The sequence below is a fragment of the Monodelphis domestica genome, chromosome 2 (genome assembly GCF_027887165.1).
Source record: "Monodelphis domestica isolate mMonDom1 chromosome 2, mMonDom1.pri, whole genome shotgun sequence".
Taxonomy (NCBI): Eukaryota; Metazoa; Chordata; class Mammalia; order Didelphimorphia; family Didelphidae; genus Monodelphis; species Monodelphis domestica.
The window spans coordinates 27243778-27264203 of NC_077228.1; the positions used below are offsets into that span (position 1 = coordinate 27243778).

General features: G+C 38.3%; 1 protein-coding gene across 1 annotated transcript in view; it reads right to left on the minus strand.

Annotated features, from left to right (window-relative positions):
• Nucleotides 1-9563: 9563 nt before the first annotated feature.
• RNF11 (ring finger protein 11) overlaps nucleotides 9564-20426 on the minus strand; it is a 75278-nt gene continuing 64415 nt past the window's right edge. The window contains exons 2-3 of the mRNA XM_001362563.5: nucleotides 15479-15648; nucleotides 9564-12017 (exon numbers count right to left, since the gene is read on the minus strand). Of these exons, the coding sequence (XP_001362600.1) occupies nucleotides 11846-12017; nucleotides 15479-15648 (342 nt within the window). The 3' untranslated portion in view covers nucleotides 9564-11845. The remainder of the gene's footprint in view (nucleotides 12018-15478; nucleotides 15649-20426) is intronic.

Consider the following 20426-nt stretch of genomic DNA (forward strand, 5'->3'; position numbering starts at 1 on the left):
CTTAATAAATCAGCATGCTTGGAAGGGCAAAAATAAAACAATACACCCCTACAAGAGAGGGATATCATCGAGAACATTGTGGATCCACGTGGATTGTTTTCATTGAGGCAAAGGCTGAGAGCATGGAGGCGACTGAGGGTCCATCTCATGACCTGGCCCATGGTTTGGACTGAATAATTAATTGGTGGTTGCCAGGGATTTAATTTCTAAATCCCAAATGAATTAATAAAGTAAAATGTAATTTATGGTAGTTTATTTACAATAGAGGGAAGATATTAAGGAAGAGAGAAAAGGGGAGAGAGATAGAGCTCTGGCTTCCACTGATACCAGTTAGAAATTCTAAGCTCCAGCCAGGGGAAAGGAGTCTCAAGATGATGGGCCTTTCTCAGAGGTTCACACCTCCAGAAAGGGCAAGGAACTAAGTCAGCCCTTCACTCACCAAGATGATCGTCTAAAAGGGAAGCAGTCTGAGGTCTCCTGCACAAGCTCCTCCAGGGGTCCAGTTCCACAGCCAAGTGTCTTCACTCCAAGTCTGAGTGTCTATCTTCCAATCTCCCCTCCAAGTGACTCTTCTTCCAGTCTCTCCTCCAAGTGGCTGATCCTTCAATCTAAATCCATGTGTCTCTGTTTCCTCTATTTAAAGACCTTTTTCTCTTGTGTCATCTCCCCTAAATTTTATGTCTACCAATCATAGCAGATGCTCCTCTCCAGGACTGCCCACTCAATGTATGAAATGGGTGTTCATACCTTTTGTAGTTAGTTATACCTTTTGTGGTCAGTTAACACCTTTTTTGGTTAGTTAACTAACACCTTTTTGTAGTTAAAATGGGTAGATCTACTTTAAATAATGAGTTAACATTTTGGGGATTAAAATCTAAAACTAGACCTGGGGATTACAATTTTATCTTCACTATCAAGGAAGAGCTAAGTCCCTTCATTGTTTCAATCAGGAGAGAGCGAAATCCAATCTTCACAATAGAAACTTGTTGAGGCAGAAAAGAATAGAAAGTCGCTAAAACAACACAAGGATCCCTGCAGGCTGACTTAGGTTTAAAATGTAATCAGGTATTTATGTCTTCTTATATATATATATATTTGTTAAAATGCTTCCCCATCCCATTTTAATAAGGTTCTCCTCTACTTCCATTTGGGAATGCCCTGCCTCCCCCTGCTGCCTACAGTGCCCCAACAGTACTTCCCATTAAGGACCAAGTGATCAAGGAATTCTTTACTAGTAGAAAGACGTGGCTCAGCCTCTGCTACACTATGGCAGACCTTTGCCAAAATCTGGAAGATTATTTTTGCATTTATATTGAGAGGAGAAGGAATGGTGGCCAATTAAGAGGCTGTGGGGAGGGGGCAGGGTGGTGCAGTCAGGTAGCTCAAGTAGATAGAAAGCCAGGTCCAGAGACAGGAGGTCCTGGGTTCAAATCTGGTCTCAGACACTTCCTAGCTATGTAATCCTGGGCAAAGCACTTCACTCCAAACTGCCTAGCCCTTGCTGTTCTTCTATCTCAAAAGTTGTTACTAGTACAGTAGGGAAGAGTTTAAAAAAAAGAGGCTACTGAAGTAATTCAAGGAAATAGTGATAAGGGTCTCAACTCTGGCAGTGGCTTAAAATGGAGATAATGAAATAGATTTGCAGGTAGAGATGAAACAACCTGATAACTAACTGGAAGTGGGGGGTGATGAGGAAGAAGGAAGAATCAAGGACACCTCCATAGTTATGAAGCTGGGTGCTGAGGAGCATGGGAAAGTACTGAGGCAGGGCTGTATTGTGCCAAGAGTCTTTAGCTAGAGATGTCACCTGGGTAAAGAACCTGAGCTTTAGTTTTCTGCATCTTTAAAATTAAAGTTTGTACCTGATGATTCTTTTTTTTTAAACATTATTTTATTTGGTCATTTTCAAACATTATTCATTAGAAACAAAGATCAATTTCTTTTCCTCCCTCCTCCCCCCTCCCCTTGGTGATGCGTGATTCCTCTGGGTATAACATGTGTCCTCAATCCAAACTCATTTCCATGTTATTGATTTTTACATTAGGTTGTTCATTTGGAGTCTTTCCTCCATCATACCCCCTCCACCCCTGTAGTCAAGCTGCTGCCTTTCCTCGGTGTTTTTACTCCCACCATTTGTCCTCTGCTTGTGGGTAGTGTTTTTTTCTCCTTGATCCCTGCAGGTTGTTCAGGGACATTGCATTGCCACTGATGGAAAAGTCCATTACGTTTGATTGTACCACAGTGTATCAGTCTCTGTGTACAATGTTCTCCTGGCTCTGCTCTTTTTGCTCTGCATCACTTCCTGGAGGTTGATGGTTCTTAAGGTCCTTTCCATCTCTAAATTCTGTAAACTCTCCTGGTTCAAATCCTTTCTAGACCCTGGGCTGCAAAATGCCAGCTAAGAAAGATTTTTACACTTTTAAGTACAATTAAACTTTATTTAAAAATGTAAAAAAACGTTCTTAGCTCACAGGCATACAAAACCAGTAGTTTGCCAGCTCTTGATCTAGGCCAATTTATGTAGTTCTCTCTCCAAGTTAGTGTTCCTCAAATTGGTCTGGGCCATCAAACACTTTGGAATTGGTCTGGAGGTTCTAGAGTTATAGAACATCCACTCCTACAGAGGGGAGAAGACACAGTTTCAGAATAAGGAACTGAAATCTGTTGTTATACTAAAAAAAGATGACTAGTGATGGTTATTGATACATTTCACACTGAATATCTGCTAGAGGAAAAATATCCCTAGCATTAACATTCTTGAGGAATTTGGAGGTTTTGATTTACTGTCAGGAAGTTTCCCAACAATTAGAGCTAGCTGAAGATGGAATGTGTAGCCTCTGGAGAAAGTGGGTTCCCCCTCCTCGGAGACTTCCAAAAGACTGACTATTTGCTGGTGATGTTTCAGCATCTTGGTCACCAAGGTCTTTCCTGGCTCTGGGATTTCATCACTCCTATTCATAGCAGCCTTCTAAAGAAGTTTGATTCTCTAGATGAAACCTCCATCTTCATCTGTTTTTTTTAATTTGAAAAATTTTATTTACTTAATTTAGAATGTCTTTCCATAGTTATATGATTCATGTTCTTTCCCTCCCATTCTCCCACCTCCCTCCTGTAGCCAATGAGCAATTTCACTGGGTTTTACATGTGTCATTGATCCAGACCAATTTCCATATTATTGATGTTTGCACTAGGGTGATCATTTAGAATCTATCCCAATAATATCCCTATCGACCCATGTGATCAAGCAGGTGTTTTTCTTCTGTTTCTGCTTCCACAGTTCTTCTTCTGGATGTGGTGTGGAAGAGGCATGGAGGAAGAGAGAATTTCAAGCATGCAAGAAACAAAGCTGGTGACCTGATCTGTCAATCAAGATGAAGATTCCAAATGGAATGTTCCCAAAAAAGGCAGTTGGGAGCCTGGGCAGAGGAGATGAACTGAAAAACTTCTTCTCTGGGGTTACTGACCAAGGGAGAGAGTTCTGCTCTGGGGTCTGACCAGGGGAGACTGACTTTGTCCTAGGTTGAAGGACCTTGGGGGGGGGTTCTAGAATTAATCTGAGAAGAAATTAACTTTTGTTGATGGTTTTGTGTAATTGGAAGAAGAAAGATGATTTAACAGTTGTCCTCCATTTCTCTGTTTCTGAGTCACAGTTGTGACAGGACTGACATTTTCCCAAATCCTCATAACCTTCATTATAGATTAAGGACAACCTCATCCCTCTCACCTCAATTCCCATCCTTGTTTTGTTTTCCCATTAAATCTCCTTACCTAAGAAAAGAAGAGTAAAGAATATTTCTCTGAAATCTCATAGTTCCCCTGAGTTACTTAGAAGGTGGCTGAATAAGACTGGGGGAGGGGAAAGGGAGACAGAAGGATGTGGGTAGAAACTGGGAGGTGAAGGGTGGTATTGAGGAAGGAGGAGGAGGTTAGGAAAAATATTGATCTATTAGCTATCAATAGTGATCAATAGGCAAGCCCAGAGTAACCCCTCTAGCAGCATCTATCTCTCAGAAGTACTTCTATCTCCATTTATAGCTAGGCACACTCAGGTTCCCCTAGCTGCTCTCTAGTCACAAGCCAGAGTATCCATTTACCACAACCAGAAATAGCTCCAGCAGATTATCAACTTTATTACAATTGGCACCCCAGATGGGACACTGACCAAGGGAGAGACTTCTTCTCTGGGTCTTTTCTGACCAAGGGAGTGACCTGAGTGGCTCTGACAGTGGTGGAGATGAAGCTGGGATTTCTAGCTTTGAACTGACCTGTTAGCTTATGTCTCAGGCTGAAGGACCCTTGGGGGGGCTTCTGGAATTAATCTGAGAAGAAATAAACTTTTGTTGATGGTTTTGTGTAATTGGAAGAAGAAAAGAAGATTTAACACTTGTCCTTCATCTCTCTGACTGTCCCCGAGTCACAGTTGTGACAAGACTGACATTTCCCAAATTCCTCCCAATTCTCCTGGCAGATTAGGAACAAACCTCATCCCTCTCACCTCAATCCCCATCCTGTTGTTCCCCCAAAAATCCCTTTACTTGAGAAAAGGAGTAAAGAATATTTCTCTGAAATCTCATAGTTCCCCCAAGTTACTTAGAAGGTGGCTGACTAAGACTGGGGGGAGGGGAAAGGGAGGCAGAAGGATGTGGGTGGAAACTGGGAGGTGAAGGGTGGTATTGAGGGAGGAGGAGGAGGAGGTTAGGAAAAATATTGATCTATTAGCCATCAGCAGTGATCAATAGGCAACCCAGAATACCCTTCTAATAGCATCTCTTTATCTCTCATCTATCTCGCAGAAATACTTCTGTCTCCATTATAACTATGCACTTTCAGGTTCCCCTACTAGATCTCTAGTAAGCCAGAGTATCCATTTACCACAACTAAGAAATAGTTCCACAGATTATCATTTTTATTACAGTGGATAGCGTTCTTTCTCAAAAATTCTCCCTCAGAATTGTCCTGGATCATTGAATTGCTGCTAGTAGAGAAGTCCATTTCATTCGATTGTACCACAGTGTATCAGTCTCTGTGTACAACGTTCTCCTGGTTCTCCTCTCACTAGGCATCAATTCCTGGAGGTTGTTCCAGTTCACATGGAATCCCTCCAGTTCATAATTCCTTTTAGCATAATAGTATTCCATCACCAACAGATACCACAATTTGTTCAACCATTCCCCAAATGAAGGGCATCCCCTCATTTTCCAATTTTTTGCCAACACAAAGAGCGCAGCTATGAATGTTTTTGTACAAGTCTTTTTCCTTATTATCTCTTTGGGGTATAAACCCAGCAGTGACATGGCTAGATCAAAAGGCAGTCTTTTAAAGCCCTTTGGGCATAGTTCCAAATTGCTATCCAAAATGGAAGTCTCCATCTTCAACAGACACTCCGGAATACAAAGTTGATACACTATTCATCTTGGTGAACAAAGAGGACATAATCAAGGGAATCTTTTATGACTGAAACTTCATTACCAGAGGTAGGATTAATGCAGTGCCTAGCACATAATAGTGTGAAGATTGAATTTAACTCTCCCCTGACTATACAATGAAATTACTTAGCTCTTCCTGGATTGTGAAGATTGAATTGTAATCCTCTGTCTATTTGTTGATTTAATCCCCAGAAATGTAAGCATAGTACTTGAAGTTGAGTGGGAAGATCTTCCCATGTTAGATCTGATCACCAAGGGCATAAATCTCCCACTTAATCATGAGGTGGGAGGTCTGTGACCCATGAGTGTGATAGTGGGTAATGAATTATAATCAACTAATTGCCTTCTGGACAGTCCTAGAGCAGAGTGTCTGCTGTGATTGGTAGACGTGAAATTTAGGGGAGGTGACACAAGAGAAAAAGATCTTTAAAAAGAGGTCGAGGCCAGAAGATGAGATTTGATTTGAGTTGGATGGAAGAACTCTGACTCGAAGTTGGACTGGAGGACAGACACTTGAGGAGAGACTGGAAGAGGAACTCGACCCTGGAGGAACTTGTGCAGGAGACCTCAGACTACTTTCCCTTTAGATGGCCACTGTTGGTGAGTGACAGGCTGACAGTGATCCCACCTTTCCTGGAGGCGTGAAGCCTCCAGGAAAGGCCCATAGTCTTGAGACTCTTTTCCCCTGGCTGGGGCTTAGAATTTATAAATGGTATCAGAGGAAGCCAGAACTCTATCTCTTTCTCTCCCCCCCTTTTCTCTCTTCCTTGATAGCTTCCCTCTATTGTAAATAAACTACCATAAATTCAATTTACTTTAGTAATTCATTTTAGGATTTAGAAATTAAATCTCTAGGGACCACCAAATCAAATATTCAGAGTCCAGCTACAATTAAATTTAACAGTAGACACTTAATGTTACTGACTGATGGATCCAAAACATTTTGTACCTGTTTTCCCAGACCCTAGTGTGATACCAAGCACCTAATATGTACTTTAAAAAATGCTTGTAGATGGATAACATTAGAGAGTGGATTTTGTAGTACAAACTTAAGTACTCATGAAAATGTTGGCAAATGTCTACACAAAGTCTGCATCCTTGGTCACAGTATGAGAACAGTTCTAGTTGACTGCAAATGGAGGCTCAAAATGAACTTGTGTTCAGTTCTGGGCAATCTTTTTGTTGCTGGTCAGTCGCTTTCAGTCATGTCTGACTTCATGACCACATTTGGGGTTTTCTTGGCAAAGAAAAGGGTCACACACAGTTAGTAAAGTGTCTGAAGTCAGATTTGAACTCAATAGGGTGAAAAAATTGTAGATGCTTCATCTGTAGGATATAAGATTTGGGAAAAAGGATTGCTGTGTTTATTTATTTGAAGACCTCTCAGGTAGAAAAGAGAATGCATCTTTTCTGTTTGGATCCCAGGCACAGAAGCAGTTTTAACAGGGCAGCAAGTTACCAAGAAGTAAACTTAGCCTTGCTACTGCTTCTCCTGACAAGCCTATCTTAAGTGGAATGGACCATTGGGGGGTGGTGGTGCAGTTTCACCTTACTAGAGGTCTTCAAACACAAGCTGATGCCCACTAGGACTAATGGACTATTTAGTTGTCCCTCAGTTCCCTTCTGAGTCTAAAGTTCTGTGATCCAAGTTGGGTTAGGAGAAGAGATAACAAATTCTTCAGAAGTGTTGTGAATAGGGAAGGTATGGAGACAACCACCTCTCACCAGAGGAATAGTTAAGGACAAATCTTCAGTACCTTCTGGATGTAGCTAGAGTGCAGAGTTGGGATCCTTAACTACTTTTGGCAACATGCTTTTAGCAATCATTAATCCAGCTTGGAGAAAACTAGGTGTTCCAGGGATCAGAGGAAAGGAGAGAACTCCCAGACTTTACTGTCATGGAGAATTATAAGATGCTTGTGAGGGAAGGGAATTCCCCTCCCCATTACGTTACTTTGTTTGACATCATCAACTAGGGACCTGAAGATCTTTTAGCATTGAGATGTGCAAGTATAGAGAAACCCTCAGAGAAAGGAAATTGAAACCAAGGAGACGGGAAACTGATCCCACAGGCACTACCTGCCCCCTCCTGTGGTGCCAGGCAAATTAAGGAACTATGATTGGTTCCTGAGATGTGATGTGGGAGAGCTGGTAGGTGGAGAAAATTGCTTATAAGGTGAGACCAAGATATAGAGCTCTTCTGACTGAAGCTTGGGACCTGAAGGAACCCCTGTTGGTAGTGAGCTTCAATTCATCAAATAGCAAATAGGGTATTTAGCTAAGCAGCTCTTTACCTCTTTCCAACATTTCCCTCTCTTTATTGTCACTACTTTGATGTAATAAAGCTACTAGCAGCCTCATAATTTAATTTTAACTATTATACTTGTCTTTAAGAGTTAGATAACTGTAATTTTAGAGACCCTTCTCTCTAAATACCATCTAAATTACTGTACCAAAAATCAAGTTTTAAATGAAAATTCTGCTTGGGGGTAGCAAAATGACTGAGACATTCCAGTTTGAGCTAGTCAAGAAGTCTAAATCACCAATACCCCAAATTCTCACGTGTTTTGATGGGGGCAAAGGGGTACTTGAATCGAGGTAGAGGCTGTCACCATATCTCATAGATTTCACAATTTTGCCTGGGGTCAGCCCTTGCCCATCACAGGGATGTACATAGGCACTGGATAGAACTATTCCTGTCATGTCACCATATTTCCAAAAGGGCATTTTATTCCTAGAGGGCTCACTAACATAATGCTGTATTTACTTTCTTGTACTCAAGAAGCAAGGGTAAAATTACTGTTATAATTAAGTAAATAAACAATGGGAGACCTTATTGATACACAGGAAACAGGATAGTTGAAGGAACAATGAACATGGAGAAGACCAGCTGAGTAACTTACCAGTTGTGCATCCCTGATTTCTGTGGCTCCTTAGACTGATTTTGGGTTATTTTTTCCCTAGACTTCTTGTTCTCTACTCCTATCTCCAGGCCTCTACACATACCATCCTTGAGGGATGCCTAGAATGGTCTTTATTCCCTTGGGTCACTGGGAATACCATACTTTCCTTTCTAATCTCCCTCTTTCCTAACCTACTTTGGATAGACTGATCTGTGTACAGATTGTTTCCCCCAGGGCTATTTTGTTGTTGTCCTTGTATCTCCATAGTTTCTGGCACACAGTAGGCATTCTATCATAGCAGTGGGAGTGTATAATTGAAAATCTGTTACCCTAAAAAAGAACTACATTTCCCAGGAGCCCATTGAATTCCTATTATGTACTTCCTGTAGACAGGGGATATTAGGTAGGGATGTGGAGGGTCCAGTCTTCTTTTTGGCCCTGTTGGGGAGCATGGCGGTGAGTGGGGATTTTGAAATAGCTAATCAGTCATGGGCATGTGGTCTTTATTTTGTATCCTCTTTATTTCTTGATTTCTAGTGATCATTAATAAATCCCTTAAAATATAATATTTATTATTTGACATCAATTTTAATTTTTATAGGAGGTACTACCATTTCTACTATTTCACAAGTGCTTTGTAAGCAAAATAACAAAGATGACTTATTATTACAGTAAAAACATTTGTAGTCATTGGACTTCTAACCCAAGTTCAAATAATGAATCCCTGGGCAATTTACTTTGCTGGAACTGAATTTCCCCTTTTGTGAAATGAGTGTGAATGGATTATATGATCTCTACAATCCCTACCCCAAACCAGATTTCTTTACAAGACAGAGGAAGGTGTATGTTTCTTGATCCAGTAACATATGGAAGAGTTTCAGTCTTAGGAATTCTTTCTGTAACATCTCCTACAAGGCACCTTCCAGATTTGGCTTCATCCCTGCACATTAAAATGTTGGTTTATTATTGGTATAGAGAAATAAGTAACTGCTGGTTTTACTCTAAGTGTGTCAAGGTTTTTGTTTTTCCAAGATAGTTCAAATAGAGTTGATTTCAACTTAGTTTCCCAATTAGAGCTAACCCCATTTTGCCATGGATTGAGGTACACTGAAGATAAAGACAATTTGGACTTGGCTACAGAAATCTAGATCTATTTATATGTTCTATATTTTTGATGCTATACTCCATGCCACATAAACGGAATGGCTACTATACAACAGTATTTCACCTAAGGTTTTGAAAGCAATTAATTTATTTTGTTAAATTTACATACCACTGTTTGAAACTGAAGGGTTGTTTTTTTGAAAGGGGGAGGATATTCTTAGGGAATTAATTCTAACTTTAGCCCTTTATAATTGTTATAACTTTATTTAACAACTTAGTAAAAGCAGAATTTTATGGTTCTTAACATGGTATAAGGAGACCAAAATAGTTTAATAATACAAAGTGCCTAAAAAAAAAAAAAGCATTCAACTCAGGAACCAGTCACTTTAATAGGACTTCCAAACTTTTCCTAATCAAGCCTTAGAATAAATAAAGACTAAGAGCAACATAAAAGACATAAAAAAAGAAAGTTCATTTTTGCCAATTTTAACAATCAAGAAAAAGAAAGTCTGGCTATAATACTTAATGACATGGGCATCACGTTTATATAGAAAAACACACAATCATAAAAAAAAGTATCATCACTGAAAATATTGCACAACTTCAGCTGTTTTTTTTCTCTCTCAGATCTGCTTTATGTAATTGGGTATATTTGAATTAATAAATAAAAAATCTGACCAAGATACACGGCTAACAATTTAAATGGACCTGATACTAGAATTTCCTTTAAAATTTTCTCAAATTCATCTCATGTCTTTCCATTATGGATTAATAGGGGGGAAAAATAAACATGTGGAGGCTCTCCTGCATTCAAATGACAAACCTTTTAAAAAAGTACTTATGATATATTTCACTCCTCTAGAATCTAAGCACAGAAGCTCCTCCAAGTCTGTGTGTTTGACGATATAAAAATGCTAGGTAGAGGACTCAATTTCAAACAAAATAGTCAGAAACACTTCCTGATTCCTTTGGGGTAAATTGAGACTGCATCTCTTTCTGCTCATCTAGGATGGGTAACTGCAGGGCCGGAACATCTAAAAGTCACAGTAGAGTACAAGAAGGAAAAACAAACACATGCTAACTAACTGGAGAAAAAGATGATGACCGACCACATCTTTAACAAGACTGTCTCTACTAGAAACACTTCAAAAGCTTAGAGAGTTCTGGCATTCTTACACGAGGTGCAAGATACAGATGAAGGAGAAATTCCTTCTTTCTTGAGATCTCAACTACAAAGTCATGTGGTTACACGGCATTGGTGTGCAAAAAACCGCGAAAAACATTGACCTCCTTATCTCCATCTGCTGGCTTGGTTAGTCAACAGGACTGAACTGATACCTTCCCAACAGAGGTCTGGTTCGGTTTGTTTGAATTCAATGACTTCAGAATGACAGTAATTTGAGATGCAGTATCCTTTTGCTAAGGTCCAAGACAAGAAGTCTTTGTGGGGGAGGGAGGAAGAAATGACCCAAATCACAATTGGGTATATTTTTTCTTGTAATATTTATTCTTTTAGGGCCTCCCTTCATATTCTATAGCACAGTGGTCTAATTTGAGCTCAAAAACCTTAACATTTTAAGTATGCTCAAAATTTTAATTCTTACCATGCAAATAGTCAGCCAAATTAAGTAAAACCCTGGATTGAGTAAGCACGAAAGAAAATCAATTTTTCTTGGGTTGATGTCTGTCCTCATATTAAGTCACTTTCTTTTTTTCAAAAAATAGAAAAGGGATAGTGCATCTCAGTTTGTTTATGAGCTAGGAGATCATCTTAAATTCTGCATAATCCTAACTGCAAACAGAACATAGCACTTTTAACAGGTTATAAATAAACTGGTTTTCAAGCATAGAGGCAGCCCCAACAATAACAATACACTATTTAAAAAGACCTAAGGCAATGGATTCCATCTCCAATGGAAAAAAGAACTGTGCAAACAAGCTTAAAACTACTTCTTTGTGCCAGTGTTATAAAATGTAGCTTTTAATAAAACCTTGACCCAAATGCTAGCAACTTGTGAAAAGAATGGGGGGAGGGAATGAAAGTTATTTCATTTAGGAAAAATAACCCATACCTTGCTCCTAATAAAATCTTCAATACACACAATTTAAACATCTACAGCTGCTGTAACACTTTACACAATTCCTATGCACTGGAATAATAACAAGACTAAGTACAATTATAGTTTAAACACTGGGTCAAGGCTTTATGTAAAAATACCTTCCTACTTGTTCCTCTGGACTCTAAAATATCATGGACTTTTTCCAACATCTGCAGCCATTCAGGAATTTTTAGGAAATGACTTTTGTGCATGATCTTAATTCCTGCTCCCTGGCTCTGTGGGCTCAGTGACAAAAGATCAAAACCATCTAGAGCCATGGCTCCCTTGACACGTCAGAAGAGCAATCCCTGGCTCAGTTAGTCTCATATGAGGAAAGCAGCGCTGCATCAACGGGCTCCATGCAGGACGGGCACGTGAAGGACCTCATGAGCCAGTCGTCTATACAGTCCAGGTGATAGATGTGCATGCACGGCAGAAACCGAATCGGGTCTCCATAAACAAAGTCCATCATACAGATCACACACCTAGCAGGAAGAAACAGGAAGGGAGGTTAGAGAATCATGCTGAGGATGCTCTTTAAGAATCTGCATAGGAAAATGACTATATTGAGTTACAAAATCTTAAAAGTTGGTCTGGCAATTGCTCTTCTGAATCTCAGTTTCCTCATCTTTAAAATGAATGTAATACTCCTTGTGATACCTGCTTCACAGAGGAATTATGGCCATCAAATGAGATAATAGGTTTAAAGTGTGCATATATGCTACCCCTCACCCCACAAATGATCTTGTAAAAGGGAAGTTACCACCTTCCAAGATAGCGCATTTCCCCTTTCGACAGCTCTACTATTATTTAGCATAATGACCCTAATTCACCTTTTTATAATAACTTCCATCATTACTCCTAGTCCCATTTTCTGGGGTCAAAAAGAATAAATCTAATCTCTCTCTCATGTGAGGACTTTAAGTTCCTTATTTCTAAGAGGATCCTTCCAGTTTTTTTTTTTTAAGTTAATTTATTTAGTCAATTTAGAACATTATTCCTTGGTTACAATAACCACATTATTTCCCACTTTCCCACAGCCAAGCGCAATTTCATTGGGTATTACTTGTGTCCTTGATCAGAACCTATTTCCATGCTGTTGATGTTTGCACTGGGATGTTCCTTTAGGGTCTACATCCCCAATCATATCCCTTTGACCCAAGCAATCAAGCAGTTGTTTTTCTTCTGTGTTTCTACTCCCACAGTTCTTCCTCTGAATGTGGATAGTGGTTTTTCTCATAGATTCATCCAAGTTGTTCAGGATCACTGCATTGACACTAATGGAGAAGTCCCATTACATTCTACTGTACCACAGTGTATCCGTCTCTGTGTACAATGTTCTCCTGGTTCTGCTCCTCTCACTCTGCATTAATTCCTGGAGGTTGTTCCAGTCTCCATGGAATTCCTCCACTTTATTACTCCTTTCAGCACAATAATATTGGCACCAACAGATACCACAATGTGTTCAGCCATTCCCCAATCAAAGGGCAGCCCCATATCTTCCAATTTTTGGCCACCACAAAGAGGGCAGCTATGAATATTCTTGTACAAGTTTTTTTCCTTATTATCTCTTTGGGGTACAAACCCAGCAGTGCTATGGATGGATCAAAGGGCAGACAGTCTTTTATTGCCCTTTGGGCATAGTTCCAAATTGCCCTACAGAATGGTTGGAATCCTTCCAGTTCTAAAATTTCTTAAATCATAATTTCATTCCCTATGTCAGTGGATCTCTTAATCACCACCTATCAAGTTGTTTTCCCAATGGCAACTCATTACATTTTTTCAACCAATCTGTTACTCAACAGGTGAGTGTCAGAAGCACCCATGACCTTAAACAAATTAAGCTAAATGAAGCAGCTAGAGATGAAAAGAGAATTGGTTAAACTATAAAGACTTAATAAAAGGAAATCTCAATTCAGGGATTTGATTTAATAACAACATTCATTAATAAATTAAATTCTATAAGATGTCTAAAGTATAGTGGAAAGAGCCCTAAACTTAAAACCAGTAGAGGCTAGGATTCAAATTTGCCTCCAATACTAATATCTATGGACCACAGGCAGAAACGTGTTTGTTCTCCAATAAAATGGAGATATCAACAGCTTTGGTACTTACTTCAGAATTCATATGAGAATCAAATGGGCTATGGTCTATAAAAATGTCCTATGAACCTTAAAATATCAATCAAATGAGAAAGTATTTGTTCAAAAAAAGCACTGAGCACAACACCTGGTACATAGTAGATACTATATAAATGTTTATTTCCCTTTTTCCTTCCCTCTCCCTTAAGATACCAGAAATAGGTTTGTTACTATTATTTCTCTTGCTGTATCAATCTAAGGCAAAAGTAAGGACTGGACTAGAATAAACTGAAGCAACTACTCTCAGTTGCTTAACCCTATGAGGATCATTTTTTAAAACCACCTATAAAAGCAGGGCTGCTAAGTTTAACCTACTTGGCCAGGCAGGGCACTTTATGGATTAAATCTGTAAGCTCCACTAACCTTCTCAGTCTTTACTTTCCAGGCCCAATTAATGAAGCTACCTAATCTGAGGAACAGGAGAAGAGAATTTTCTCTTCCTAGAGGTATCCCAAAGTCTTCACTGGGAAAAAAGGACGAAGGGTTGGGTTAGGTATGCAATAGGACACAAAGACTTGCTGGTCTAAAAGATCCCATCCAGCCCTATATTCTAAGTATATTTTTTAAAAATGGGTTTCATGTGGCTTAAATGAACAGATAAAAGTCTAGCAAGAGAAACCAGTGACATTGGGCTTTTGCTGACAAATCTTTTCTCAACCCATGAGTCTATTTAATGGATTCTGGCAGCTATACTTATTAGGGATTCCTAGTCTATAGCAAGAATTTTTTTAATGTATGTGGTAGTTTATTCGTATTTTAAAATTAATCTTGAGAACAAAAAAACCTGGAAAATACAGTCCATCAGTGATTTGTCTCTATCTACACATTTTTCTGTCATTAAAAATATCAGATAAAAGTTCTTTGAGTTGAAGGTCTCTCATGTAGAGAGCTTTCTTCTTCAAGAATTCCAGGACTGCAGACATGGCAGATCTCTAACCCATTTCTTAACTTGAAAATAAGGGAGTTACTCCCCCCCCCCCCATACTATCATTCTCATTTCTTCCACAAGAGCTCTAGTTACCAACTCTCCCATAGTAATGGAAAATAGAAACTAATAAGGGACAGTGTCTACATAGTAATTTCTAACTTAAAGTTCAACTTATCAACAAGTATTTATTGAATACCTACTATGTACTGGGCACTGTGCTGGGCACCGGGTATACAAATATATATGAAATAATCTCAAGGACCTTACAGAGGGAAATGTGTGGGCATGCACATGAGCATGTGAACACACTCTCAATATCTCTGTGTATCTCCTTATCTACAAAATAAAAGGGAAAGGAGGCTATCAGAAGGTAGATGTTTCTTTGACAGGATGAGGAAGAAGTACAATTTAGGTAGGGGGACAATCAATGCAAAGGCAGAAGGATGACAAGGTTTGTGAGGCCACTATGCCATAACAGGTAGTAATGGATCAGGAAGCAGGAAGACCTTAGTTAAAATCCAACTTCAAATACTTACTAGCTCTTTGATCAAGGTCAAATCTGAAGCTTTCTGAGCCTCAGTGCTCTTACCTGAAAAGTGGAGATAATACCCAGGATGGCCAGTTGGGTTGTTTCCAGGTTCAAATGGGAAGCATATAAAATTCTACATAAATTTCAGTTATTATTAAAAGGTGTTAATGGTTCAATCCACATATCCTTAACTCATGAAATATCTTTTAGTGTCACATATCACAATCCACACCTGGCTTTCCAGAACATGTGAGAACTGCACAGTAGGGAAGACTATTACTGGAAAGCAAGAGCTAAAATGACAATTTTCCCATTCATGTAGATTAGAAGAACAAAACAACAACTCACTCCCGGATCTTTTTTTCTGACCCGTCTCTTCCAGGATCATAAACTCCTTTCGGCAGATGCTGGATCAGGCCTATCCTCTGGGCTATTCTGATTTGCTCTTCTTCAGTCAGCTGTGTTGCCAGCCGAGTTTGGCTCGGAGTTGGATGATAAACTGGGACAGGGACTTGTTCCTGAATTTAAAGAGGAAAAAGACTAGTCATTATTTTTTGCCCTCCAACCTAAATCTGAAAGTTAGGAAATAATTCCCTGGTTAGATTTCAGACTTACTTATGAAGCACAAAATAAACTCCTAATACAAACTGTCCAAGATTTTTATTGAAGTAGTTCCCCACAATAACCATTTATTTAACTTAATTGGTACCTAGAGCTTATATATAACTAATTAACATATCCGCATTCCATTAAGTTAATTTACTATTTCACAAATTCTCAAGTGATCAAAATTGCAAAAGCCTACCATCTCCCCACCAAATTCCTTCCAGTGATAGTACTTGTGGACAAATGAGACACAGCCCCCTCAGAAGAGTTACAATTCTGAACAACTAAAAAGACAATAGGAAAAGCATGGATATTTCAAACTACAAACAAAAAAAGAGGCCTGCACATAAAGTTTCGAATCTTTGTTGTATACAGTGTTTTTAAAAATGAAAATGTTTAAAAGGCAACAGAAAATTATATGTATAGAGTGGGCTGCAATTGTACGAAAGGGTAGAAGAGGGCCCATCTCCCCACCCCTTTGCCTCCAGGACCTGGCTGCCCAGAAGTTGTTTGGCTAACATCTTAAAGGAGGTGTTCTACTTCAAACAGGAAAAAGATTCATCATTTCCTGAGGAAGGCCAGTCTACTTTGGGATAGGTTAATTAATAAAAAGTACTTAAAAAAAATCCTTACCTTCCATCTTAGAATCCCTATCTTCATGTCTTCTCTAAGCAGTTTGCCACCTAATAGTATGGAGCCAAACATAGACTTCTATGGCATTTTAACTCTAAAGATTCCTTTCAAGTTAATATTACACAAGTAATGAAAAATCTTTGGCATCTGGCCATTCAACAAGCTCTCAATCCATCTAACTGTCTTATTTGTCTAGCTTACACTGTTTTATCATATCCACAATAGTGTAAGATTTTTCCAAATGCTCTGCTAAATTTAGGTGGCCCAGTGGAGAAAGTGTAGACGTCAGAGTGAGGAAGATCAAAATATGTTTCAGATACTTGAACAGATCAAATGAGATAACCTGGAAGGTTCTTTGTAAAGCATAAAGCAGAAAAAGTTGCCTTTAGAGATGGTGGATTAGTGGTAGCCCAATTGAACCCTCTCAACATTTCCCTCCAAACAATTATCAAAATAATGCCTCAACTAAAATTTTGGAGCAGCAGAGCCAACAAATGGTCAGGTTGAGACATTTTTCTGAAAGAAAACTTAGCAAGTCGGTAGAAATTTGTGACACCACAGTGGCAGCTTTAGGGGTTCTCAGCCATACAGTTAGGGGGGTTGGACAACTGGATCAAAAAGAAATTATGGGGAACTTTTGCTGGTACTAGGTACAAGTGGTACTGACTGGCAACTCTATTGCCTATACATAATTCTGGGCAGCAGTTCCAGGGTAGAAAGAAATGCTGGTGATCAATCAAAAAGGAGAAGGGGCCTTGGTTCCAGTTCCAAGGCAAAGAAAGCACTAGTACTTGCACCTATAGGGGACCAGGAGCTCTGGGTAAAGACCAGAGATCTTTCCCAAGATCACACCATCTTGGAGGTACAAAAAATTTGCAGATCTTCAGAACTGGCTCTGAAAACAGCAACATGACAAAGTCTGAAGCTTGGGACAGTGACTCCTCACATCAAAGTAGACAAGGCCCAACTTTAACATAAAATGTAGTTATAAATAGGCTGGAAAATAAGCAAACAACAAACAAAAGTATTTGACCATAAAATGCTATTACAGTGGCAGTGAAGACGAAGGTATAAACTTAGAAGAAGATAAGGCAAAAACAGTTACAAAGCCTCAAAATAAAATGCTAACTGGACTCAAGTCCAGCAAGAATTCTTGGAAGAGGTAAAATGAAAAAAGAATCAACAGCTTGGTAAAAGAGGTGCAAAACAACAACGACAAACACTGACGAAAGCAACAATTTAAAATCCAGAATTGAAAAAATAATAATAATGAAATCCAGAATTAGCCTATGGTAAAAGATGTACAAAAGTTCAATGAAGAAAATAATTCCTAAAAAAAATTAGAATTGGGCAAGTGGAAGCTAATGACTCTATGAGACATCAAAAAGTAATACACCAATGTCAAAAGAATCAAAAAATAGAAGAAAATGTAAAGATATCTCATCAAAACGGCCTAGAAAATAGATGGGAATAATTTAAGAAATATTGAACTACTAGAAGACTTAAACATATTTCAAGAAATTATCAAGGAAAACTGCCCTGATATCTCAGATTCAGAGGGTAAAACAGAAATCATCTCCTGAAAGAGATCCCAACCAAAATGAAAGCTCCCAGAATTATAGACAAATTCCAGACCTCCCAGATCAAAGAGAATATACTTCAAAGGGTTAGAAAGAAACAATTAAAACATTTTGTAGCCATAGTCATGATCATACAAGATTTATTGGCTTCCATGTTTAAAGGAACCAGAGGGCCTGGAATATAACATTCTGGAAGGTAAAGTAGTAGGGATTATAACATAGAATCACTTACCCAGTATAATTTGTCAAGGGGGAAAATGGATATTTTTAATTTAACATTTGTTCTGCCATCTTAAGTTCCAAATTCTTTTCTCCCTTCTCTCAGCAGCAAGCAACATGATATAGGTTATACATGTGCTATCATGCAATATGTATTTCCATATTCATGTGAAAGACATATCAAATACAAGAAAATACTCATAAAGGAAATAAAGTGAAAATGGTATGCTTCAATCTGCATTCAGATTCTATCAATTCCTTTTATGATGGTAGACAACATTTTCAACATATAAATCTTTCCAGGTTTTTCTGAAATTGTCCTGTTTGTCATTTCTTATGGTACAATTATATTAATTTACAATCAGATACCATCACTTGTTTAGCCATCCCCAGCTGATGGACATTTCCCTCAGTTTCCAATTCTTTGCCATCACAAAAAAGAGCTACCACACTAGAATTCTTAAACAATCCCATCTCAGAAAAAGAAATTGAACAAATCATCAAGGAATTCCCTAAGAAAAAATCCCCAGGGCCAGATGGATTTACAAGTGAGTTGTATCAAACATTTAAAGAACAATTAATCCTAATACTATGCAAATTATTTTATAAAATAAGCAAAGAAGGAGTTTCACCAAATTCCTTTTAAAATGACACAAATATGATATGGATTCCAAAGCCAGGCAGACCAAAAACGGAGAAAGAAAACCAAAGACCAATCTCCTTAATGAATATAGATGCAAAAATATAATACTAGCAAAAAGACTCCAGAGCAAGTGATCACGAGGATTATTCACTATGATTAGGTGGGATCTACACCAGGAATGCAAGGATGTTTTAATATTAGGAAAATCATCCACATAATTGACCATATTAAAAACCAAACCAACAGAAATCACATGACTATCTCAATAGATGCAGAAAAAGCCTTTGACACAATGCAACACCCATTCCTATAGAAAACACCAGAAAGTATGGGATAATAAATATAATATAATAATAAACTACATATTTAAAACCATCAGCAAGTATCATCTGCAATGGAGACAAATTAGAAGCCATCACAATAAGATCAGTAGTGAAGCAAGGATGCCCATTATCACCTCTTTTATTCAAATTGTACTAGAAAGGCTAGCAGTAGCAATTGGAGAAGAAAAAGAAACTGAAGGGATTAAAGTAGGCAATGAGGAGACTAAACTATCACTCTGCAGATGATATGATGGTATACTTAAAGAACCCCAGAAAATCAACTAAAAGGCTAGTGGAAATAATTAACAACTTTAGTAAAGTTGCAGGGTACAAAATAAACCGACATCAATCATCAGCATTTCTATGTATTTCCAATAAAACTCAGCAGCAGGAGTTAGGAGGAGAAACTCCATTTAACATCACTCTAGACCAGCGGTTCTCAACCTCTCAATTTGTAGCAATGAGAATACATAATGCTTATCAGGTATTTACATTCTGAATCATAACTGTAGCAAAATTACAGTTTTGAAGTAGCCACCAAAATCATTTTTTGGTTTGGGGTCACTGCAACACGAGGTACTGTATTGCGGGGTCACAGCATTAGAAAGGCTGAGAACCACTGCTCTAGACAATATAAAATATTTAGGAATTTATCTGCCAAGACAAACACAGAAATTATATGATCACAACTACAAAACACTTTTCACACAATTAAAACCAAATCTAAACAATCGGAAAAACATTAATTGCTCCTGGATAGGATGAGCTAATATAATAAAAATGACAATCCTACCCAAATTAATCTACTCATTCAGTGGCAATACCTATCAAACTACCAAAAAACATTTTTATAGAAATAGAAATTATAACAAAGTTCATCTAGAAGAACAAAAGATCAAGAATATCAAGGGTAATAACAAAAAAGAGCTACTATAACTATCTCTTATACATGTTAGCACTTTCCTCCTTTATTTGAACTCTGGGAGAGACGAAATGATGGTATTGCTGGGTCAAAAGATATGGACAGCTTTATGGTCCATTGAAATATGGCTAAGATAGAAATGTTTGTATTTCGTATGTATAATTTATATATTTCTTGATTACTCAGTAGTTGGGGGAGAGGTGAACAGAAGGGAAAGAATTTGGAAGAATGTTAAAGAAACTTCTTGAAAAAAGCTTTCTTTTTCAAAATATTCTTAATATTTGGGAGTGGTTTCAGAAAAACATGATAAAATCAGTATGAACTTTTGCAAAGTGAAGTGAGAGGAATAAGGAGATCACTATTCACAACA